At 46.5% G+C, this 26578-nt stretch overlaps 1 protein-coding gene across 1 annotated transcript in view; it reads right to left on the bottom strand.

Moving 5' to 3' along the window:
- Positions 1-4512: 4512 nt before the first annotated feature.
- LOC120994141 (uromodulin-like) overlaps positions 4513-26578 on the bottom strand; it is a 34098-nt gene continuing 12032 nt past the window's right edge. The window contains exons 4-5 of the mRNA XM_040422596.1: positions 5235-5629; positions 4513-4638 (exon numbers count right to left, since the gene is read on the bottom strand). Coding sequence (XP_040278530.1) covers positions 4513-4638; positions 5235-5629 — 521 coding nt within the window. The remainder of the gene's footprint in view (positions 4639-5234; positions 5630-26578) is intronic.

Genomic DNA, 26578 nt, shown 5'->3' with positions numbered 1-26578 from the left:
TACAGCTGAACTGAGGAGATTACGGAATGAGCTGCAATCCCGGTTAACAAGTCACAATATGAAGGATTCTGTCAGAGACTTGAGTTGAGATTAATTTGTACACAAAGTGACATAAAGAACGAGACAAATTCATGAGACTAAACTGATTTTGACACAATTCGAGTGTTTATTCCAGACCTCCCAAGTGTCCCTCTTTTGGAGGGACAGTCCCTCTTTTTCACCCAAGTCCCCCTGTCCCTCTTTGCTCCATAAATGTCCCTCTTTATGATCTGAGGTATAGATTTTCATTATTGCATTTACAATATGGATCCAGAAAGTGTTTGGCTGGTTCCCATGGGCATATTAGAACCTTCCTTGCCTATTATTTCATTATTGGATGCAATCTTAATTTTAGAAATGTCTATATTCAGAGAATTTTTTCGGAACAGAAAACTAAGTATATAGATGTGCAGGAAAATGGATCTTTTACACAATGAACCATAAGTGTCCCTCTTTGACCGTCCAAAAAGTTGGGAGGTATGTTATTCATAGAAGAGAAAAAAACTCGACGACAAAGGATTAATAAAATCCTGGGAGAAGATGCCCACTCAACAGCGGGGGACATACAGAACAGAGCCAGGCCCCAAAATTCAACAGGTCCAGTATTGGGTTGTGGGTGGACTGCCAGACTAACTCAGATACCGACCGGCGTGAGGTCAGGTATCTGGTTAGTCTTCCCTGGGAGGGGGAGATGTGTGGCGAAACCAACCTCGCCACTGGGTTTTGGAGGGACCTGGCTACCAGCCTCTTGCCCCAGGATTATGGGCCCTCTCATCAGCCAGGCTTCCTTTGTTCACAAAGGACTTGTACTAACTTGAACCCCTGGTCTAATTCGTGCCATTTTGGGATGTTAAATGACTATGTGTACTAAAAAGGGTGGGACATTGTATACGTTGAGTAGTGAGGTCTGTTCCATTGTCTCTCTGTGTGTATTGGTGATGTCCTTTGTCCTGAGAGATAATTGAATTACGTCTCGGTTGTCTCCAGGACAGAAGACATTGTGTATTCTCCTGCCTGTGATGATTGCATCAACCCAGAGTGAGGTAATTGTATCACGGGCAGAGGGGAGGATTTTGTGTGGGAGTGTCTGAGTGTATTGTACGTGGTTATTGGCTGTTTTTACAAAACCCTGTGGGTGGTAACCTTGCTGGAAAATGTGTATAAATCAATGCTTGTGTGTTCAAATAAAGAGTTCCTGTTTTACCCTTTACCATGTTGAGGCAGGTGTTTGGGTAACTGATCGACACTGGGGGATTGCTATACGCTGAAGATTTGCTATACTCCCCTGACATAACTACTAGCTCTTGTAAGAGCTGTTCCTTCTCTCGGGATTTGGGAGAGGTTCACCCACTGGAGCCTGGAGCCTTGTGGTAGGTCCAGGGTGGGTAGGAGACGGTGAGACCTCAACCAAGCTTCGGCGGTTCGTGGGGTCTGCAGCGCTTACGGTGTCAAGTAGATTGCTTGGGGACCTCTGGAAGCACTAGGAGCAACTATCAACGGAGGTACCCGGTCGGGGTGCTAGGAGATTCGTTACACCTTCTTCTTCCACTACTTTCCCACTGACATGTACACTAAAATAGCGCTACACACCTTTGTAGTGGATTTGTCTGAGATGAACCTGAAAATATTCAGGTTCACCTGCTGTCCGAAAAATATCAAAGTTCGGACCGAACTTGGTTTGGTGTGAACTGGTTCCCTCATCCTTAGTTCCAACATTAGTCAGATATCACAGTTGTTGGTAAATGATTTTCCTGCCCAGTCTTCAGTAATGTTAGTCGATTAGATATAGTCATTAGCTTGCTGCACAGATAGCTTATGTTAGTATATAGGGGGTCATTTACTATCCAGAAATAAGTCTATATTGTAATCTTCCATTTTCCCCGCTCGCGCCAGGTCTAAAAAACTGGGTGTGGCGAGGGCGGGGAAGAAAATGGACTAAATGTAAGCCAGCAGAGAGGCTGTCTGACATTCTGGCACTGGATACACCACTGGTGCCTCTTCATAACTTCGTCGAATCTAAAATACTGATCGGCGTCTAAAATACTTGCGTCTAAAATACTGGTCTTAATAAATGACCCCCATAGTCTTTATCCTTGCTCTTTGCACTATTAACTGTAAGGGATTTGCTCTCTTCTGGAGGTCACTCTCACAAGTATCTTCACCAGACACCAAGTTCAAGGTCCAAACGTGAGCTTTATTTTCACAGAACAAGCATAAATTAACACATTGTTTGTCTGGGCTCTAACTAAACATGAAATATCCCTATCTCACTTATAGCTAACATGTGGCTTTTCCAGCCTCTCAGGCTGTAGCAAGTCCAGTACCTTTGGGGGTATGTGGTCTAGCCTTCCTGCCAACTCTGACCTTGCGACCGTCGTTTCCCAGACCTCGTGGAGTCCCCCAAAGTTCATCACCTAGCTCCGGGCCCCTCAGCCAGCCCAGATGAGACCACTCTTACAGAGCCTCTAGCAGGACTCTGTTGTACAAAGAATCTCTCTCCTGCACACTGACATCCTGGGAGGTACTTTATGCCCGCCTTTTATCTGTCTCACCCATCTGAGGTACCTGAGTGGGACAACTTGCCTTCCAGCACTGTTCACATTACCACATATCCCCCCCCCCCCCTCTGTTCAAATCTGTGAGGGTGAACACTTGTACCAACCGGATGCTCGTGACCGGGCATCTGCATTATCCTGCCACCTTCCGGCTCAACGTTCCCCCTGGAAGATGTGGCCAGCGTCACAGGTTTCCCTTCATTTTGCCACACCCAGGCCAGCCGAGCTTGGTTTGTCATAAACACTGACCTTCCACCCAATAGAAACTGCCTAAGAGTCTTCGGTGCCAAACTAACGGCCAGATACACACTCTCTCTACTATTTTCAGGGTGACGATGACACGCCCTCGCATTCCTTGATTCTTTATTTTTTCAAAAGATCGCATCTATTTTTTTACTTTACGGAGCGTGCTTGTTCCCGCTCACTTCTTTTTCCACAGTGTTTTCCTCAGTTTCAGGGTCTTCTGCTTCTCCAGTGGCTCTCCCCACTTCAGCAGACTCTTCTTCAGCCTTGGTCTCTTTGTCATCCTTCTCGGACATGGTATCATATACTTGTATTCTTAACTCCTCCTCTTTCTCACCGAGGTAGGAGTCACCGGGAACACCGGGGTCTTTACCAGACTCAACTTCTGGTCTTTTCTCCAGAGGCTCACTCAGGACACTGTTCTCCTTTCGGGAGGCCTTCAGGAGAGTCGACCCATCGTAGTAAACAGGATCCACATACTGGTCGTCCATCTCCTCGTATTTCTTCCCCAGCATGCTGCTAACTACTTTGAAGGTCTTGTAGGCGTAGGGGATGTCTTTCACGACCTGGCTACACTCTGCCATAAGTCTCTTGGCCTCTGCATCCATTTCAGCCCCATCAACGGGTTCAGCAGAAAGATCTTCCATCTTCTCTGACTCGACCAGCACTGCAACGCCACCATCTCCAGACCCATTCTTAACAGACTCTGGCTTAGACTTCCTGACGTCATCCTTTGAGCTCATGAGACCCTTTATCTCTGATATAAGTTGCTTGTTCAGCCTCTCAGACTTTTCTCGCTCTTTAAGCGCTTCTTTAAGGTCTCTAGCGAAGGAGAGGGCCTTGGTCTCCTTTTCCCGAGCATCAGCCTCTGCTCGGTCACATTCTTTGGCATATCGAACCGAGATGTATTTCTCTTCAGCCAGGAGCGGGTTGACCTTCTTCTGTTTCTTCTCCAACATAAACATAATTTGTCTCTGGTGGTCCCGTTCCACCATTCGATCACGTAACTCTTGGTCAAGTTGAGCAATCCCAGCTTCCAAATGTCTTTTCTCCTCCAAGAGTGCAGATTTTCCTGAGATGCTGTTTGAGAGCTCCTGAGCCAACTCATCCCTTACCTGCTGCGCATGACGTCTGGATCGCTCAGCAGCTGCAAGTTCCTCTTGAAGTTGGAGAATTTCCGCTTCTATTTGTGACTCCAGATCCTTCAGTCCATTCATCTCTTTCTGAGTCTCCTCCTTTGACTCCTCTGGAGCTTTCTCCAATTGCTCTGTGAGAACATCTAGCCCCTTCTCTAGTGCATCTAGGGACTGTGCGGAGCGAGCGAAAACATCTTCAAGTTTGTAGCTCTACTGACCTGTCAGGTCAACTATCATTGCCTGGGTATGGGTCTTAGACACTAGGCTGACATCTCCTGACTTAATCCTCGTCTCGTCAGATACAACTGTCATCTGGTCGCTACTAGTAACCACCTCAACTTCACAAGACTTCGACATGGTAGCTTCCCTCTCCGAGTTGCTAATGGTCACAGCACATACGTCACCTATACTGCTCGTGTCATTATTAACGCTGACCTCTAGGGGCACTGACGAGTTAATCCCCACCTGGGACATTAGCTTATTGAACCTAGAACACTGTGGAGACTGCATATCCACCTCTTGTACGTGTGGTACACCCTCTAAGCCACCCTTTCTTGCACGTTCACCAGAGTAGGATCGCTCCACTCTGTGTTCACAACATTTATCTGCACTTCTGCATCATTTATATGTTTTCCACCAGGGGACGCTTCTCCCATGTCCATGACCTGAAATGGAAAAGGCATCGCATGCTCACATCTTTTACAAAAATCCGCATTGTCATTATGGCGGTTCAAGTAACTTGACACTTTCACTTTGCATCTTATCTGCACCCTTGTTCTCAATGTGCAGCTCCTTTACATTATCATTTAAAGGGACAGGTACAGGTTCTACAGGAGATTTGTCACCCTCTGCAGAAGTGTCTCCATTACTCAAAACCTCCAAGCATAAGGGGAAATTCCGGCCCAACATTCCCTCATGTATGAGCGTATTTGTAACATCAAGTTGACAAGACCCCATTCTTACTGGAGTCTCCCCCTCAGTGAGAACCACCTGATAGTCCGTATTATCCGCATAATTGTCCTGAACATTTAACATTCTATCAGTCTCTCGAGTGGCTTTCATGCGACCTCTTACCCGGGCTAGCATGGGATCTCTGACTTTCACCACCCCAATCAGGCTCTTTGGGCGACCCAGAAACCTCCCCTGCAGGTTCCTGCGAGGGAGCAACCGCAACAGGCTTACCCGCCTGTTCAGACACAGCTTTTTTCCCAATGTCACACATTTCCAAGACAGTTTCTTGCCTCGGTGATTTATCACTCACCGGCCCAGCTGGTTTCCACTGCGGCCGGCTCACCGTCAGTGGGATTGCCACAAAATTATCAACAGGAACAGTCTTACCGCCTGACGTTGTGGATTCGGTAGTCTCAGGAGACAAAGATATTACCAGGACATCTCTACCCAGATCCCCAGCCTTCTCTTGGTTCCTGGTATCCCGAACACCGGCAGACTCCTTACTGCAACCGTTGCCACCGGAAACAGCATGGCCTGGTGTCCCGACTTTTTCTGGGCGGTCTCTCCAGCAGCACCCTTTAGGACTCTGTGCACAGTCGCAGGTAATATAGGAACTCTGGAAAACAGCACTGTTCTCCATCTTCTTGTGTTCCCGACGGTTGCCCTTGGCAACGGCACACATCCGCTTTTCCACTGGAACTCCAACTGCAGAATGTGAAGTACTCTCACCACTGGACTCTTGGAATGTTGCAAAGTGTCCATACAGCTTTTAGGACCCTCTCTTCAGGGCCAACTGCAGTTGCACCCCCAAAGTCTTACTTTGGGAGTAACCTATCGCTGTGGCCATTTCTTCTCCCTGCTTTATGCGCCACAACCGCCATGAGCCCAATGACAGCAGGAAAAATTTTCAGCAACAAGTCCACTTTTGCTGTGCTACTGGCCCTATAATTCACTGCACACTTTTAACTGCAAACACGGTAGAAGTGTCCAGCATAACCCAAGCAGCACTTGCTCCACCGGACAAACAGGCTTCTGGCCCTTTAATTCCCATACAGCAGTATTCAGAAGCACCTGCACAAAGTCCCTGGGCTCCAGGTGTCTCACTCTCTAGAAATAATTTCAGCATTCACAGTTTCTTTCACAGGGCTGCTGGCCCTTTAAATCCACACAGCAATTTCCTTTACAATCTAGCCAAAAAATGGCCAGAACAGCACCGACGCTGCCCTTTGCTGCGATGTCGTTGACCCTAGCAACCACTTTGCCTTTTACTTTCTGTGTTGTCCTTTCAGCACGGACATTGCACGCATCCTCCACCATATGTAAGGGATTAGCTCTCTTCCGGAGGTCACTCTCACAAGTATATTCGCCAGACACCATGTTAAAGGTCCAAACGTGAGCTTTATTTTCACAGAACAAACATAAATTAACACTTTGCCCGTCTGGGCTCTAACTAAACATGAAATATCCCTACCTCACTTAAAGCACTGTTCACACACGGTAATAACATGCGGCTTTTCCAGCCTCTCAGGCTGTAGCAAGTCCAGTACCTTCGGGGGTATGTGGTCTAGCAGTCCTGCCTACTCTGACCTTGCGACCGTCGTTTCCCAGACATCGCGGAGTCCCCCAAAGTTCAGGCTATCACCTAGCCCCGGCCCCTCATCCAGCCCGGCTGGGACCACTCTTACAGAGCCTCCAGCAGGACTGTGTTGCACAAAGAATCTCTCTCCCGCACACTGACATCCTGGGAGGTACTTTATCGCAGCCTGATTATAGCAGGCCTTACCTGCGATCACCTCACGTGAAAGGCAATACCTGTGCCGGAAGGGTGTGCTCTGGCAGTTCCCACTGCCAAGCCTAACTGCCAGTCCAAGTAAAATCCAGCCCAGAAAATGTATACAAAACTGTCTCAACAAACTTTGCTTTTACTGAGGCCACTGCCACTCTCTGGATTTTATCTGTCTCACCCATCTGAGGTACCTGAGTGGGACAACACGCCTTCCAGCACTGTTCACATTACCACATAACATATACCAGACTGTTGATTAGTAGATGGACACTGCTTACACACCTCGTATACAGTGTCACAAAACTTGGTGTGACCACCCTTCCTCCAATCTGCTCCAAGCTCGGGCTTTAGGCCACTTTCACATGAATCATACGGATTGGCTCCAGACTATGGACTATTTACTGTAAGAGCAGTGAGACTATGGACTCTGTACTGTAAGAGCAGTGAGACTATGGACTCTTTACTGTAAGAGCAGTGAGACTATGGACTCTTTACTGTAAGAGCAGTGAGACTATGGACTCTATACAGTAAGAGCAGTGAGACTGAGGACTCTTTACTGTAAGAGCAGTGAGACTATGGACTCTTTACTGTAAGAGCAGTGAGACTATGGACTCTATACTGTAAGAGCAGTGAGACTATGGACTCTATACTGTAAGAGCAGTGAGACTATGGACTCTATACTGTAAGAGCAGTGAGACTATGGACTCTATACTGTAAGAGCAGTGAGACTATGGACTCTATACTGTAAGAGCAGTGAGACTATGGACTCTTTACTGTAAGAGCAGTGAGACTATGGACTCTTTACTGTAAGAGCAGTGAGACTATGGACTCTATACTGTAAGAGCAGTGAGACTATGGACTCTATACTGTAAGAGCAGTGACACTATGGACTCTATACTGTAAGAGCAGTGAGACTATGGACTCTTTACTGTAAGAGCAGTGAGACTATGGACTCTTTACTGTAAGAGCAGTGAGACTATGGACTCTTTACTGTAAGAGCAGTGACACTATGGACTCTATACTGTAAGAGCAGTGACACTATGGACTCTATACTGTAAGAGCAGTGACACTATGGACTCTTTACTGTAAGAGCAGTGAGACTATGGACTCTTTACTGTAAGAGCAGTGAGACTATGGACTCTTTACTGTAAGAGCAGTGAGACTATGGACTCTTTACTGTAAGAGCAGTGAGACTACGGACTCTTTACTGTAAGAGCAATGAGACTATGGACTCTTTACTGTAAGAGCAGTGAGACTATGGACTCTATACTGTAAGAGCAGTGAGACTATGGACTCTTTACTGTAAGAGCAGTGAGACTATGGACTCTTTACTGTAAGAGCAGTGAGACTATGGACTCTTTACTGTAAGAGCAGTGAGACTATGGACTCTTTACTGTAAGAGCAGTGAGACTATGGACTCTTTACTGTAAGAGCAGTGACACTATGGACTCTATACTGTAAGAGCAGTGACACTATGGACTCTATACTGTAAGAGCAGTGACACTATGGACTCTTTACTGTAAGAGCAGTGAGACTATGGACTCTTTACTGTAAGAGCAGTGAGACTATGGACTCTTTACTGTAAGAGCAGTGAGACTATGGACTCTTTACTGTAAGAGCAGTGAGACTACGGACTCTTTACTGTAAGAGCAATGAGACTATGGACTCTTTACTGTAAGAGCAGTGAGACTATGGACTCTATACTGTAAGAGCAGTGAGACTATGGACTCTTTACTGTAAGAGCAGAGAGACTATGGACTCTTTACTGTAAGAGCAGTGAGACTATGGACTCTATACTGTAAGAGCAGGGAGACTATGGACTCTTTACTGTAAGAGCAGTGAGACTATGGACTCTTTACTGTAAGAGCAGTGAGACTATGGACTCTATACTGTAAGAGCAGGGAGACTATGGACTCTTTACTGTAAGAGCAGTGAGACTATGGGGATCTTTACTGTAAGAGCATTGAGACTATGGACTCTTTTTACTGTAAGAGCAGTGAGACTATGGACTATTTACTGAAAGAGCAGTGAGACTATGGATTCTTTACTGTAAGAGCAGTGAGACTATGGACTCTTTACTGTAAGAGCAGTGAGACTATAGGCTCTTTACTGTAAGAGCAGTGAGACTATGGGCTCTTTACTGTAAGAGCAGTGAGACTATGGACTCTTTACTGTAAGAGCAGTGAGACTACGCAATCTTTACTGTAAGAGCAGTGAGACTATGGACTCTTTACTGTAAGAGCAGTGAGACTATGGACTCTTTATTGTAAGAGCAGTGAGACTATGGACTCTTTACTGTAAGATCAGTGAGACTATGGAGTCTTTACTGTAAGAGCAGTGAGACTATGGACTCTTTACTGTAAGAGCAGTGAGACTATGGGCTCTTTACTGTAAGAGCAGTGAGACTATGGACTCTTTACTGTAAGAGCAGTGAGACTATGGACTCTTTACTGTAAGAGCAGTGAGACTATGGACTCTTTACTGTAAGAGCAGTGAGACTATGGGCTCTTTACTGTAAAAGCAGTGAGACTATGGACTATTTACTGTAAGAACAGTGAGACTATGGACTCTTTACTGTGAGAGCAGTGAGACTATGGGCTCTTTACTGTAAGAGCAGTGAGACTATGGACTCTTTACTGTAAGAGCAGTGAGACTATGGACTCTTTACTGTAAGAGCAGTGAGACTTTGGACTCTATACTGTAAGAGCAGTGAGACTATGGACTCTTTACTGTAAGAGCAGTGAGACTATGGACTCTTTACTGTAAGAGCGGTGAGACTATGGATTCTATACTGTAAGAGCAGTGAGACTATGGACTATTTACTGTAAGAGCAGTGAGACTATGGACTCTTTACTGTAAGAGCAGTGAGACTATGGAGTCTATACTGTAAGAGCAGTGAGACTATGGACTATTTACTGTAAGAGCAGTGAGACTATGGACTCTTTACTGTAAGAGCAGTGAGACTATGGACTCTATACTGTAAGAGCAGTGAGACTATGGACTCTATACTGTAAGAGCAGTGAGACTATGGACTCTTTACTGTAAGAGCAGTGAGACTATGGACTCTTTACTGTAAGAGCAGTGAGACTATGGACTCTATACTGTAAGAGCAGTGAGACTATGGACTCTATACTGTAAGACCAGTGAGACTATGGACTCTTTACTGTAAGAGCAGTGAGACTATGAACTCTTTACTGTAAGAGCAGTGAGACTATGGACTCTATACTGTAAGAGCAGTGAGACTATGGACTTTTTACTGTAAGAACAGTGAGACTATGAACTCTTTACTGTAAGAGCAGTGAGACTATGGACTCTATACTGTAAGAGCAGTGAGACTATGGACTCTTTACTGTAAGAGCAGTGAGACTATGGACTCTTTACTGTAAGAGCAGTGAGACTATGGACTCTTTACTGTAAGAGCGGTGAGACTATGGACTCTTTACTGTAAGAGCAGTGATACTATGGACTCTATACTGTAAGAGCAGTAAGACTATGGACTCTTTACTGTAAGAGCAGTGAGACTATGGACTCTATACTGTAAGAGCAGTGAGACTATGGACTCTTTATTGTAAGAGCAGTGAGACTATGTACTCTTTACTGTAAGAGCGGTGAGACTATGGACTCTTTACTGTAAGAGCGGTGAGACTATGGACTCTTTACTGTAAGAGCAGTGAGACTATGGACTCTTTACTGTAAGAGCAGAAAGTCTATAGCATTCTCTGCCTGAGGAGGTTCAGGAAGGTCCTGAATGTATATCTGGAGTGTAATAATATAACAGGTTATAGTTACTAGAGAGGGGTTGTTGATCCAGGGAGTTATTCTGATGCCTGATTGGAGTTTGGAAGAGAATTTTTTCCCCTAAAGTGAGGCAAATTGGCTTCTATCTCACAGTTTTTTTTCTTCCTTCCTCTGGATAAACTTGCAGGATAACAAACTGAACTGGATGGCGGAGGGTTTTATTCAGCTTTACAAACTAGGTTACTATGAGTATCCAGAAAGGTGGGATATGGGGAATTGTTTAGAGGAGCCCTTTCTGTGACATCATGAATACTGTGTTCAACGGAAGATTGTAGATTTTTGATTGGAGCAAAGCTTTGGAAAAGAGTCATGTAAATGGGGAAGAAAAACATGAGCTTATCACCGTGTCATTCTCCTTAATGTAATGGTAGAGCCTCTATGTGTCACAGCAAGCAAGAAGAGAAGAAGAGATTTCCATACTGTCCTGAAGCCTAGATCTAAAGTCATAGATACAGGTGTGCTGGAGTCATAGATACAGGTGTGCTGGAGTCATAGATACAGGTGTGCTGGAGTCATAGATACAGGTGTGCTGGAGTCATAGATACAGGTGTGCTGGAGTCATAGATACAGGTGTGCTGGAGTCATAGATACAGGTGTGCTGGAGTCATACATACAGGTGTGCTGCAGTCATAGATACAGGTGTGATGTAGTCATAGATACAGGTGTGCTGCAGTCATAGATACAGGTGTGCTGGAGTCATAGATACAGGTGTGCTGGAGTCATACATACAGGTGTGCTGCAGTCATAGATACAGGTGTGCTGGAGTCATAGGTACAGGTGTGCTGGAGTCATACATACAGGTGTGCAGGAGTCATAGATACAGGTGTGCTGGAGTCATACATACAGGTGTGCTGGATTCATACATACAGGTGTGCTGGAGTTATAGGTACAGGTGTGCTGAAGTCATAGGTACAGGTGTGCTGGAGTCATAGGTACAGGTGTGCTGGAGTCATAGGTACAGGTGTGCTGGAGTCATAGATACAGGTGTGCTGGAGTCATAGGTACAGGTGTGCTGAAGTCATAGGTACAGGTGTGCTGGAGTCATAGGTACAGGTGTGCTGGAGTCATAGGTACAGGTGTGCTGGAGTCATAGATACAGGTGTGCTGGAGTCATAGGTACAGGTGTGCTGGGGTCATACATACAGTTGTGCTGGAGCCATAGGTACAGTTGTGCTGGAGTCATATTTACAGGTGTGCTGGAGTCATATTTACAGGTGTGTTGCAGTCATAGATACAGTTGTGCTGGAGCCATAAGTACAGATGTAATGGTGTAATAGATACAGGTGTGCTGGAGTCATAGGTACAAATGTAATGGAGTAATAGGTACAGGTGTGCTGCAGTCATAGATACAGGTGTGATGTAGTCATAGATACAGGTGTGCTGGAATCATAGTTACAGATGTAATGGAGTAATAGGTACAGGTGTGCTGGAGTCATAGATACAGGTGTGCTGGAGTCATAGGTACAGATGTAATGGAGTCATAGATACAGGTGTTCTGCAGTCATAGATACAGGTGTGCTGGAGTCATAGTTACAGATGTAATGGAGTAATAGGTACAGGTGTGCTGGAGTCATAGTTACAGATGTAATGGAGTAATAGATACAGGTGTGCTGGAGTCATAGATACAGTTGTGCAGCAGTCATAGATACAGGTGTTCTGCAGTCATAGATACAGGTGTGCTGGAGTCATAGTTACAGATGTAATGGAGTAATAGATACAGGTGTGCTGGAGTCATAGTTACAGATGTAATGGAGTAATAGATAAAGGTGTGCTGGAGTCATAGTTACAGATGTAATGGAGTAATAGATAAAGGTGTGCTGGAGTCATAGATACAGTTGTGCTGCAGTCATAGATACAGGTGTGATGGAGTCATAGGTACAGATGTAATGGAGTAATAGGTACAGGTGTGCTGCAGTCATAGATACAGGTGTGCTGCAGTCATAGATACAGGTGTGATGTAGTCATAGATACAGGTGTGATGTAGTCATAGATACAGGTGTGCTGGAGTCATAGTTACAGATGTAATGGAGTAATAGATACAGGTGTGCTGCAGTCATAGATACAGGTGTGCTGGAGTCATAGTTACAGATGTAATGGAGTAATAGGTACAGGTGTGCTGCAGTCATAATTACAGATGTGCTGCAGTCATAGATACAGGTGTGCTGTAGTCATAAGTACAGATGTAATGGAGTAATAGGTACAGGTGTGCTGGAGTCATAGGTACAGATGTAATGGAGTAATAGATACAGGTGTGCTGCAGTCATAGATACAGGTGTGATGTAGTCATAGATACAGGTGTGCTGGAGTCATAGTTACAGATGTAATGAAGTAATAGGTACAGGTGTGCTTTAGTCATAGATACAGTTGTGCTGGCGTCATAGGTACAGATGTAATGGAGTAATAGGTGCAGGTGTGCTGCAGTCATAGATACAGGTGTGCTGTAGTCATAGATACAGGTGTGCTGTAGTCATAGTTACAGATGTAATGGAGTAATAGGTACAGGAGTGCTGTATTCATAGATATAGGTATGCTATAGTCATAGGTACAGGTGTGCTAAAGTCATAGATACAGGTGTGCTGGAGTCAAAATAAAGGTGTAATAAAATTATAGATACAGGTGCGCTTGAGTCATGAGTACAGGTGGGCTGGCGTCATAGGTACAGATGTGCTGGAGTCATAGATACAGGTGTGCTGCAATCATAGGTACAGGTGGGCTGGCGTCATAGGTACAGGTGTGCTGGAGTCAGATACAGGTGTGCCTCATTTATAGGTACAAGTGTGCTGTGGTCATAGGTACAGGTGTGCTGGAGTCATACATACAGATGTGCTGGGGTCAAATATACAGGTGTGCTGGTGTCATATATACAGGTGTGCTGGTGTCATATATACAGGTGTGCTGCAGTCATAGGTACAGGTGTGCTGTAGTCATCTATACAGGTGTGCTGGAGTCATCGATACAGGTGTGCTGTAGTCATAGATACAGGTGTGCTGTAGTCATAGGTACAGGTGTGTTGGAGTCATAGATACAGGTGTGTTGGAGTCATAGGTACAGGTGTGTTGGAGTCATAGATACAGGTGTGCTGGAGTCATAGATACAGGTGTGTTGGAGTAATAGGTACAGGTATGCTGGTGTCATAGATACAGGTGTGCTGGTGTCATAGGTGCAGGTGTGCTGGAGTCATACATACAGGTGTGCTGGAGTCATATATACAGGTGTGCTGCAGTCATAGGTACAGGTGTGCTGGAGTCATATATACAGGTGTGCTGCAGTCATAGGTACAGGTTTGCTGTAGTCATCTATACAGGTGTGCTGAAGTCATCTATACAGGTGTGCTGAAGTCATCGATACAGGTGTGCTGTAGTCATAGGTACAGGTGTGCTGTAGTCATAGGTACAGGTGTGCTGTAGTCATAGATACAGGTGTGTTGGAGTCATAGGTACAGGTGTGTTGGAGTAATAGGTACAGGTATGCTGGTGTCATAGATACAGGTGTGCTGGTGTCATAGGTGCAGGTGTGCTGGAGTCATAGATACAGGTGTGCTGGAGTCATAGATACAGGTGTGCTGGAGTCATAGGTACAGGTGTGCTGGAGTCATAGATACAGGTGTGTTGGAGTAAAAAAAAACAAGTGTGCTGGAGTCATATATACAGATGTGCTGGAGTCATAGGTACAGGTGTACTGGAGTCATAGATACAGGTGTGCTGGAGTCATATATACAGGTGTGCTGGAGTCATAGATACAGGTGTGCTGGAGTCATATATACAGGTGTGCTGGAGTCATAGGTACAGGTGTACTGGAGTCATAGATACAGGTGTGCTGGAGCCATAGATACAGGTGTGCAGAAGTCATAGATACAGGTGTGCTGGAGTAATAGATACAGGTGTGCTGGAGTCATAGATACAGGTGTGCTGGAGTCATAGATGCAGGTGTGCTGGAGTCGTAGATACAGGTGTGTTGGAGTCATAGATACAGGTGTGTTGGAGTCATAGATACAGATGTGTTGGAGTCATAGATACAGGTGTGTTGGAGTCATAGATACAGGTGTGTTGGAGTCATAGATACAGGTGTGTTGGAGTCATAGATACAGGTGTGCTGGAGTCATAGATACAGGTGTGCTGGAGTCATAGATACAGGTGTGTTGGAGTCATAGATACAGGTGTGCTGGTGTCATAGATACAGGTGTGCTGGTGTCATACATACAGGTGTGCTGGAGTAATAGATACAGGTGTGTTGGAGTCATAGATACAGGTGTGTTGGAGTCATAGATACAGGTGTGTTGGAGTCATAGATACAGGTGTGTTGGAGTCATAGATACAGGTGTGCTGGAGTCATAGATACAGGTGTGTTGGAGTCATAGATACAGGTGTGTTGGAGTCAGATACAGGTGTGCCGGAGTCATATATACAGGTGTGCCGGAGTCATAGATACAGGTGTGCTGGAGTCATAGATACAGGTGTGCTGGAGTCATAGATACAGGTGTGTTGGAGTCATAGATACAGGTGTGCTGGAGTCAGATACAGGTGTGCTGGAGTCATAGATACAGGTGTGCTGGAGTCATAGATACAGGTGTGCTGGAGTCAGATACAGGTGTGCTGGAGTCATATATACAGGTGTGCTGGAGTCATAGATACAGGTGTGCTGGAGTCATAGATACAGGTGTGCTGGAGTCATAGGTACAGGTGTGCTGGAGTCATAGATACAGGTGTGTTGGAGTCATAGAAACAAGTGTGCTGGATTCATATATACAGGTGTGCTGGAGTCATAGGTACAGGTGTACTGGAGTCATAGGTACAGGTGTGCTGGAGCCATAGATACAGGTGTGCAGAAGTCATAGATACAGGTGTGCTGGAGTCATAGATACAGGTGTGCTGGAGTCATAGATACAGGTGTGCTGGAGTCATAGATACAGGTGTGCTGGAGTCATAGATACAGGTGTGCTGGAGTCATAGATGCAGGTGTGCTGGAGTCATAGATACAGGTGTGTTGGAGTCATAGATACAGGTGTGTTGGAGTCATAGAAACAAGTGTGCTGGATTCATATATACAGGTGTGCTGGAGTCATAGGTACAGGTGTACTGGAGTCATAGGTACAGGTGTACTGGAGTCATAGGTACAGGTGTGCTGGAGCCATAGATACAGGTGTGCAGAAGTCATAGATACAGGTGTGCTGGAGTAATAGATACAGGTGTGCTGGAGTCATAGATGCAGGTGTGCTGGAGTCATAGATACAGGTGTGCTGGAGTCATAGATACAGGTGTGCTGGAGTCATAGATACAGGTGTGTTGGAGTCATAGATACAGGTGTTTTGGAGTCATACATACAGGTGTGTTGGAGTCATAGATACAGGTGTGCTGGAGTCATAGATACAGGTGTGTTGGAGTCATAGATATAGGTGTGTTGGAGTCATAGATACAGGTGTGTTGGAGTCATAGATACAGGTGTGCTGGAGTCATAGATACAGGTGTGCTGGAGTCATAGATACAGGTGTGTTGGAGTCATAGATACAGGTGTGCTGGTGTCATAGATACAGGTGTGCTGGTGTCATACATACAGGTGTGCTGGAGTAATAGATACAGGTGTGTTGGAGTCATAGATACAGGTGTGTTGGAGTCATAGATACAGGTGTGCTGGAGTCATAGATACAGGTGTGTTGGAGTCATAGATACAGGTGTGCTGGTGTCATACATACAGGTGTGCTGGAGTAATAGATACAGGTGTGCTGGAGTCATAGATACAGGTGTGCTGGAGTCATAGATGCAGGTGTGTTGGAGTTATAGATACAGGTGTGTTGGAGTCATAGATACAGGTGTGCAGGAGTCATAGATACAGGTGTGTTGGAGTCATAGATACAGGTGTGTTGGAGTCATAGATACAGGTATGCTGGAGTCATAGATATAGGTGTGCTGGAGTCATAGATACAGGTGTGTTGGAGTCATAGATACAGATGTGCTGGTGTCATAGAAACAGGTGTGCTGGTGTCATAGAAACAGGTGTGCTGGAGTAATAGATACAGGTGTGTTGGAGTCATAGATACAGGTGTGTTGGAGTCATAGATACAGGTGTGTTGGAGTCATAGATACAGGTGTGCTGGAGTCATAGATACAGGTGTGCTGGAGTCATAGATACAGGTGTGTTGGAGTCATAGATACAGGTGTGTTGGAGTCAGATACAGGTGTGCTGGAGTCATATATACAGGTGTGCTGGAGTCATAGATACAGGTGTGCTGTAGTCATAGATACAGGTGTGCTGGAGTCATAGATACAGGTGTGTTGGAGTCATAGATACAGGTGTGCTGGAGTCATAGATACAGGTGTGCTGGAGTCATACATACAGGTGTGCTGGTGTCAGATACAGGTGTGCTGGAGTCATAGATACAGGTGTGTTGGAGTCAGATACAGGTGTGCTGGAGTCATAGATACAGGTGTGCTGGAGTCATATATACAGGTGTGCTGGAGTCATATATACAGGTGTGCTGGTGTCATAGATACAGGTGTGTTGGAGTCATAGATACAGGTGTGCTGGAGTCATAGATACAGGTGTGCTGGAGTCATAGTTACAGATTGTCGTGGACATTTTTATTAGTATAGGATGTCTATAGTCAGTGACTTTTCTAGGGACGGGCGGCCGCAGAAGGGGGGCGCCAGCAGGGGCGTCCTCTTGTCATTTCTCTGCCGTGCGCCCTGCCTCCCTCCCTCTGACATCTCGCAGTCGCCTGACCTGTGCCCGAGTGCCGGCCCGAGTCCTCTCACTCTTCAGACAGTGCGGGCGGCACTTACTGACGTCACGCGCCTGCTCCTCCCACTAGGCGGCGCAGACGCGTGACATACAGTGAGTGAGCGCCTCCCTGCCTGCCTGTTACCGCCCGCCCTGAGCCCCTGAGCAGTGCTGATGCCTGCTGTGAGGTGAGTGATGGGGGGGGGCGCATTAACTATAATGGGGGGACATTAACTACAATGGGGGGGGGCATTAATTACAATGGGGGGGGGCATTAATTACAATGGGGGGGCCACTGTGGGAGACATGAAAATGGGGGCCACTGTCACTGTGGGGGACATTAAGTTTAATAAGGATCACTATGGACATTATTTAGAATGGAGGCTGCTGTGGTGTCATTACTCATTATAACTGTATAATGTCTGATAGGCCTAGTCCTGAGCTGAGTTATATTACCCTGCCCATGCCCTGTATAATAATGTACCCATCCCTGATACCCCTTAGTTATATTACCCCGCTGGAGTAATATAACTAAGGGGTATCAGGGTACATTATTATACAGGGCAGGGTAATATAACTCAGGACTAGGCCTATCAGACATTATAGTTATAATGAGTAATGGCACCCACAGCAGCCTCCATTCTAAATAAGGTCCATAGTGATCCTTATTAAACTTAATGTCCCCCCACAGGCAGGCAGTGCGGGCGGCGGCGCTCAAATCACTACTGTACGTCACGCGGCGCGTGACGTACAGCCGCCCGCACTGCCTGCCTGTGGGGGGACATTAAGTTTAATAAGGATCACTATGGACATTATTTAGAATGGAGGCTGCTGTGGGTGTCATTACTCATTATAACTATAATGTCTGATAGGCCTAGTCCTGGGTTATATTACCCTGCCCTGTATAATAATGTACCCTGATACCCCTTAGTTATATTACTCCAGCGGGGGGGAGTTTTTTTGACACTCGCCCTGAGAGAAATTTTACCTAGAAACTGCACTGTCTATAGTGGTCGTTCTCTTTAGCTTAGGAATGTTATGTAGGTTTATTTTGTATATGCCTCCCTGTGTAAAGTCTGACTGGATTATGGTTATAAGAGAGCGTGATCGGGTCAGGACGGTACTGGGGAAATTCTATAGATCAGCACTCGGGTTCCTACTCCCCCATGTCAAAGCCGCCACCGTTGGTTTGAGGGGGATCTAATGGCTGCTGGCTCTCAGGGCAATGTTCTTAGTGAAAGCTGCCAGCGGGTCCTCATCAGCAACAGTGGGGTATAGCACACTGATGCCGGTCTCACTCAACCATGGGGGCCCCAACATGGTGCTAAACATTGGTTGGTGGGACTGGTGTCCATGTGAATGCTATATCATCTTTCTTGGTCGACCCTGTTTTAAAAGACCTTCCTCAGGGACTGATCCCCCCTTTCGGAACTATGTCTAACAGAGGTTCACTTTGGGTCGGTGGGAGACTTGGACTGGACTAAATGGATGTTGTCTGATTATTGGACAGGCGGATCCATTTGGAGGCATTTGCACGTGTCCTGGGAGAGGTGATGGATTGTGATCAGCAGGCCACATGAGCATGTTTGAGCCCCACCCACCGGCACCTTCAGGAGGTGTCCAAATATGTCACTTCTAGTTCTGAAATGTATTCCTATTGGTCAAGGCATGAGGTGGATTGTACCTGCCTATCTGTAATATTATTGGGCGGCCATGTGCCGTGGAGGGTGGGGATTGCCCAGTAAAAGGTCTGAGACATGTTAAGTGATGGTGGTTCCTCATCTTCCTGTATCATCAATTCGTGTATGTTTGTTACATGAAGGAAGTGGTCGGGAGACGGGCCTGCACCTTTCTAATGTTACCACTTTGGTGGCTATAAAATAAAAGTGAAGAGACTGGGCAGGAGGAGGAGCAGTGCTGAACAGATGCTCTACGATGAAACACCTTGTCTGACTCTTGAGTGTTACCTTGCCTTACACAAAAGAGCTTGATACACGTGCTTTTAAGCACAGGAGAAATTCCTTGTGGTTGCCGTACTTTGGCGCACTTTTAGAGCAGCTTGGATATGTGCGTCTGATGCAAGCAAATTTCTACAACAAGATGTACTGGAGTCATAGGTACAGGTGTGCTGGGGTCATATATACAGGTGTTCTGTAGTCATAGATACAGGTGTGCTGGAGTCATAGATACAGGTGTGCTGGAGTCATAGATACAGGTGTGCTGGAGTCATAGATACAGGTGTGCTGGGGTCATATATACAGGTGTGCTGTAATCATAGATACAGGTGTGCTGGAGTCATAGAAACAGGTGTGCTGGAGTCATAGATACAGGTGTGCTGGTGTCATAGGTATAGGTGTGCTGGAGTCATAGATAAAGGTGTGCTGGAGTCATAGATTCAGGTGTGCTGGTGTCATAGATACAGGTGTGCTGGTGTCATAGGTGCAGGTGTGTTGGAGTCATAGATACAGGTGTGTTGGAGTCATAGGTACAGGTGTGCTGGAGTCATAGATACAGGTGTGCTGGAGTCATAGATACAGGTGTGCTGGAGTCATAGATACAGGTGTGCTGGTGTCATAGGTGCAGGTGTGTTGGAGTCATAGATACAGGTGTGTTGGAGTCATAGGTACAGGTGTGCTGGTGTCATAGGTGCAGGTATGTTGGAGTCATAGATACAGGTGTGTTGGAGTCATAGATACAGGTGTGTTGGAGTCATAGATACAGGTGTGTTGGAGTTATAGATACAGGTGTGCTGGAGTCATAGATAGAGGTGTGCTGGAGTCATAGATACAGGTGTGCTGGTGTCATAGGTGCAGGTGTGTTGGAGTCATAGATACAGGTGTGTTGGAGTCATAGGTACAGGTGTGCTGGTGTCATAGGTGCAGGTGTGTTGGAGTCATAGATACAGGTGTGTTGGAGTCATAGATACAGGTGTGTTGGAGTCATAGATACAGGTGTGTTGGAGTTATAGATACAGGTGTGCTGGAGTCATAGATAGAGGTGTGCTGGAGTCATAGATACAGGTGTGCTGGAGTCATAGATACAGGTGTGCTGGAGTCATAGATACAGGTGCTGGAGTCATATATACAGGTGTGCTGGAGTCATAGATACAGGTGTGCTGGAGTCATAGGTACAGGTGTGCTGGTGTCATAGGTGCAGGTGTGTTGGAGTCATAAATACAGGTGTGTTGGAGTCATAGATACAGGTGTGTTGGAGTCATAGAAACAGGTGTGTTGGAATCATAGGTACAGGTGTGCTGGAGTCATAGGTACAGGTGTGCTGGAGTCATAGGTACAGGTGTGCTGGAGTCATAGATACAGGTGTGCTGGAGTCATATATACAGGTGCTGGAGTCATATATACAGGTGTGCTGGAGTAATAGATACAGGTGTGTTGGAGTCATAGATACAGGTGTGTTGGAGTCAGATACAGGTGTGCTGGAATCATAGATACAGGTGTGCTGGTGTCATAGGTGCAGGTGTGTTGGAGTCATAGATACAGGTGTGTTGGAGTCATAGGTACAGGTGTGCTGGTGTCATAGGTGCAGGTGTGTTGGAGTCATAGATACAGGTGTGTTGGAGTCATAGATACAGGTGTGTTGGAGTCATAGATACAGGTGTGTTGGAGTCATAGATACAGGTGTGCTGGAGTCATAGATACAGGTGTGCTGGTGTCATAGGTGCAGGTGTGTTGGAGTCATAGATACAGGTGTGTTGGAGTCATAGGTACAGGTGTGTTGGAGTCATAGGTACAGGTGTGTTGGAGTCATAGATACAGGTGTGTTGGAGTCATAGATACAGGTGTGTTGGAGTCATAGATACAGGTGTGTTGGAGTCATAGATACAGGTGTGCTGGAGTCATAGATAGAGGTGTGCTGGAGTCATAGGTACAGGTGTGCTGGAGTCATAGATACAGGTGTGCTGGAGTCATAGATACAGGTGCTGGAGTCATATATACAGGTGTGCTGGAGTCATAGATACAGGTGTGCTGGAGTCATAGGTACAGGTGTGCTGGTGTCATAGGTGCAGGTGTGTTGGAGTCATAAATACAGGTGTGTTGGAGTCATAGATACAGGTGTGTTGGAGTCATAGAAACAGGTGTGTTGGAATCATAGGTACAGGTGTGCTGGAGTCATAGGTACAGGTGTGCTGGAGTCATAGGTACAGGTGTGCTGGAGTCATAGATACAGGTGTGCTGGAGTCATATATACAGGTGCTGGAGTCATATATACAGGTGTGCTGGAGTAATAGATACAGGTGTGTTGGAGTCATAGATACAGGTGTGTTGGAGTCAGATACAGGTGTGCTGGAATCATAGATACAGGTGTGCTGGTGTCATAGGTGCAGGTGTGTTGGAGTCATAGATACAGGTGTGTTGGAGTCATAGGTACAGGTGTGCTGGTGTCATAGGGGCAGGTGTGTTGGAGTCATAGATACAGGTGTGTTGGAGTCATAGATACAGGTGTGTCGGAGTCATACATATAGGTGTGTTGGAGTCATAGATACAGGTGTGTTGGAGTCATAGGTACAGGTGTGCTGGTGTCATAGGGGCAGGTGTGTTGGAGTCATAGATACAGGTGTGTTGGAGTCATAGATACAGGTGTGTTGGAGTCATACATACAGGTGTGTTGGAGTCATAGATACAGGTGTGCTGGAGTCATAGATACAGGTGTGCTGGAGTCATAGATACAGGTGTGCTGGAGTCATAGATACAGGTGTGCTGGTGTCATAGATACAGGTGTGTTGGAGTCATAGGGGCAGGTGTGTTGGAGTCATAGATACAGGTGTGTTGGAGTCATAGATACAGGTGTGTTGGAGTCATAGGTACAGGTGTGCTGCAGTCATAGATACAGGTGTGCTGGGTCATAGATACAGGTGTGCTGGAGTCATAGATACAGGTGCTGGAGTCATATATACAGGTGTGCTGGAGTCATAGATACAGGTGTGCTGGAGTCATAGATACAGGTGTGCTGATGTCATAGGTGCAGGTGTGTTGGAGTCATAGATACAGGTGTGTTGGAGTCATAGGTACAGGTGTGCTGGTGTCATAGGTGCAGGTGTGTTGGAGTCATAGATACAGGTGTGTTGGAGTCATAGATACAGGTGTGTCGGAGTCATACATATAGGTGAGTTGGAGTCATAGATACAGGTGTGTTGGAGTCATAGGTACAGGTGTGCTGGTGTCATAGGGGCAGGTGTGTTGGAGTCATAGATACAGGTGTGTTGGAGTCATAGATACAGGTGTGTTGGAGTCATAGATACAGGTGTGTTGGATTCATAGATACAGGTGTGCTGGAGTCATAGATACAGGTGTGCTGGAGTCATAGATACAGGTGTGCTGGAGTCATAGATACAGGTGTGCTGGAGTCATATATACAGGTGTGCTGGTGTCATAGATACAGGTGTGTTGGAGTCATAGATACAGGTGTGCTGGAGTCATAGATACAGGTGTGCAGGAGTCATAGATACAGGTGTGTTGGAGTCATAGATACAGGTGTGCTGGAGTCATAGATACAGGTGTGCTGGAGTCATAGATACAGGTGTGCTGGAGTCATAGATACAGGTGTGCTGGAGTCATAGATACATGTGTGCTGGAGTCATAGATACAGGTGTGCTGGAGTCATAGATACAGGTGTGCTGGAGTCATAGATACAGGTGTGCTGGAGTCATAGATACAGGTGTGCTGGAGTCATAGATTCAGGTGTGCTGGTGTCATAGATACAGGTGTGCTGGTGTTATAGGTGCAGGTGTGCTGGAGTCATAGATACAGGTGCTGGAGTCATAGATACAGGTGTGCTGGAGTCATATATACAGGTGTGCTGGAGTCATAGATACAGGTGTGCTGGAGTCATAGATACAGGTGTGCTGGAGTCATAGATACAGGTGTGCTGGTGTCATAGGTGCAGGTGTGTTGGAGTCATAGATGCAGGTGTTTTGGAGTCATAGGTACAGGTGTGCTGGTGTCATAGGGGCAGGTGTGTTGGAGTCATAGATACAGGTGTTTTGGAGTCATACATACAGGTGTGTTGGAGTCATAGATACAGGTGTGCTGGAGTCATAGATACAGGTGCTGGAGTCATAGGTACAGGTGTGCTGGAGTCATAGATACAGGTGTGCTGGAGTCATAGATACAGGTGTGCTGGAGTCATAGATACAGGTGTTGGAGTCATAGATACAGGTGTGTTGGAGTTATAGGTACAGGTGTGCTGGAGTCATAGATACAGGTGTGCTGGTGTCATAGGTGCAGGTGTGTTGGAGTCATAGATACAGGTGTGTTGGAGTCATAGATACAGGTGTGTTGGAGTCATACATACAGGTGTGTTGGAGTCATAGATACAGGTGTGCTGGAGTCATAGATACAGGTGTGCTGGAGTCATAGATACAGGTGTGCTGGAGTCATAGATACAGGTGTGCTGGAGTCATATATACAGGTGTGCTGGTGTCATAGATACAGGTGTGTTGGAGTCATAGATACAGGTGTGCTGGAGTCATAGATACAGGTGTGCAGGAGTCATAGATACAGGTGTGTTGGAGTCATAGATACAGGTGTGCTGGAGTCATAGATACAGGTGTGCTGGAGTCATAGATACATGTGTGCTGGAGTCATAGATACAGGTGTGCTGGAGTCATAGATACAGGTGTGCTGGAGTCATAGATACAGGTGTGCTGGAGTCATAGATACAGGTGTGCTGGAGTCATAGATGCAGGTGTGCTGGAGTCATAGATGCAGGTGTGCTGGAGTCATAGATACAGGTGTGCAGAAGTCATATATACAGGTGTGTTGGAGTCATAGATACAGGTGTGCTGGTGTCATAGATACAGGTGTGCTGGAGTCATAGATACAGGTGTGTTGGAGTCATAGATACAGGTGTGTTGGAGTCATAGATACAGGTGTGCTGGAGTCATAGATACAGGTGTGCTGGAGTCATATGTACAGGTGTGTTGGAGTCATAGGTACAGGTGTGCTGGAGTCATAGATACAGGTGTGCTGGAGTCATAGATGCAGGTGTGCTGGAGTCATAGATACAGGTGTGCTGGAGTCATAGATACAGGTGTGCTGGAGTCATAGATACAGGTGTGCTGGAGTCATAGATACAGGTGTGCTGGTGTCATAGATACAGATTGTCGTGGACATTTTTATTAGCATAGGATGTCTATACTGGTCTTTCTCTTTAGCTTAGGAATGTTATGTAGGTTTATTTTGTATATGCCTCCCTGTGTAAAGTCTGAATGGATTATGGTTATAAGAGAGCGTGATCGGGTCAGGATTAGAGTTGAGCGAACACCTGGATGTTCGGGTTCGAGAAGTTCGGCCGAACTTCCCGGAAATGTTCGGGTTCGGGATCCGAACCCGAACCGAACTTCGTCCCGAACCCGAACCCCATTGAAGTCAATGGGGACCCAAACTTTTGGGCACTAAAAAGGCTGTAAAACAGCTCAGGAAAGAGCTAGAGGGCTGCAAAAGGCAGCAACATGTAGGTAAATCCCCTGCAAACAAATGTGGATAGGGAAATGAATTAAAATAAAAATTAAAAAAATAAAAATGACCCAATATCAATTGGACAGAGGTCCCATAGCAGAGAATCTGGCTTCACATCAGCAGAGAATCAGTCTCTTCATGCCATAGCAAAGAATCTGGCTTCATGTCAGCACAGAATCAGTCTTCATGTCATAGCAGAGAATCAGGCTTCACGTCACCCACCACTGGAACAGGCCACTGTCACACATTTAGGCCCCGGCACCCAGACAGAGGAGAGCGGTCCCGTAACAGAGAATCTGGCCTTATGTCAGCGCAGAATCTGTCTTCATGTCATAGCAGAGAATCAGGCTTCACGTCACCCACCACTGGAACAGGCCACTGTCACACATTTAGGCCCAGGCACCCAGACAGAGGAGAGAGGTCCCGTAACAGAGAATCTGGCCTTATGTCAGCGCAGAATCTGTCTTCATGACATAGCAGAGAATCAAGCTTCACGTCACCCACCACTGGAACAGGCCACTGTCACACATTTAGGCCCCGGCACCCAGACAGAGGAGAGAGGTCCCGTAACAGAGAATCTGGCCTTATGTCAGCGCAGAATCTGTCTTCATGTCATAGCAGAGAATCAGGCTTCACGTCACCCACCACTGGAACAGGCCACTGTCACACATTTAGGCCCAGGCACCCAGACAGAGGAGAGAGGTCCCGTAACAGAGAATCTGGCCTTATGTCAGCGCAGAATCTGTCTTCATGACATAGCAGAGAATCAAGCTTCACGTCACCCACCACTGGAACAGGCCACTGTCACACATTTAGGCCCCGGCACCCAGACAGAGGAGAGCGGTCCCGTAACAGAGAATCTGGCCTTATGTCAGCGCAGAATCTGTCTTCATGACATAGCAGAGAATCACCCACCACTGGAACATGCCACTGTCACACATTTAGGCCCAGGCACCCAGACAGAGGAGAGAGGTCCCGTAACAGAGAATCTGGCCTTATGTCAGCACAGAATCTGTCTTCATGTCATAGCAGAGAATCAGGCTTCACGTCACCCACCACTGGAACAGGCCACTGTCACACATTTAGGCCCAGGCACCCAGACAGAGGAGAGCGGTCCCGTAACAGAGAATCTGGCCTTATGTCAGCGCAGAATCTGTCTTCATGTCATAGCAGAGAATCAAGCTTCACGTCACCCACCACTGGAACAGGCCACTGTCACACATTTAGGCCCAGGCACCCAGACAGAGGAGAGCGGTCCCGTAACAGAGAATCTGGCCTTATGTCAGCGCAGAATCTGTCTTCATGTCATAGCAGAGAATCAAGCTTCACGTCACCCACCACTGGAACAGGCCACTGTCACACATTTAGGCCCAGGCACCCAGGCAGAGGAGAGAGGTCCCGTAACAGAGAATCTGGCCATATGTCAGCACAGAATCTGTCTTCATGTCATAGCAGAGAATCAAGCTTCACGTCACCCACCACTGGAACAGGCCACTGTCACACATTTAGGCCCAGGCACCCAGGCAGAGGAGAGAGGTCCCGTAACAGAGAATCTGGCCTTATGTCAGCACAGAATCTGTCTTCATGTCATAGCAGAGAATCAGGCTTCATGTCACCCACCACTGGAACAGGCCACTGTCACACATTTAGGCCCAGGCACCCAAGCAGAGGAGAGAGGTCCCGTAACAGAGAATCTGGCCTTATGTCAGCGCAGAATCTGTATTCATGTCATAGCAGAGAATCAGGCTTCACGTCACCCACCACTGGAACAGGCCACTGTCACATATTTAGGCCCAGGCACCCAGACAGAGGAGAGCGGTCCCGTAACAGAGAATCTGGCCTTATGTCAGCACAGAATCAGTCTTCATGTCATAGCAGAGA

This window comes from Bufo bufo, chromosome 3, assembly GCF_905171765.1.
Source record: "Bufo bufo chromosome 3, aBufBuf1.1, whole genome shotgun sequence".
Classification (NCBI taxonomy): domain Eukaryota; kingdom Metazoa; phylum Chordata; class Amphibia; order Anura; family Bufonidae; genus Bufo; species Bufo bufo.
This window is presented reverse-complemented; position numbering and strand designations above follow the sequence as displayed.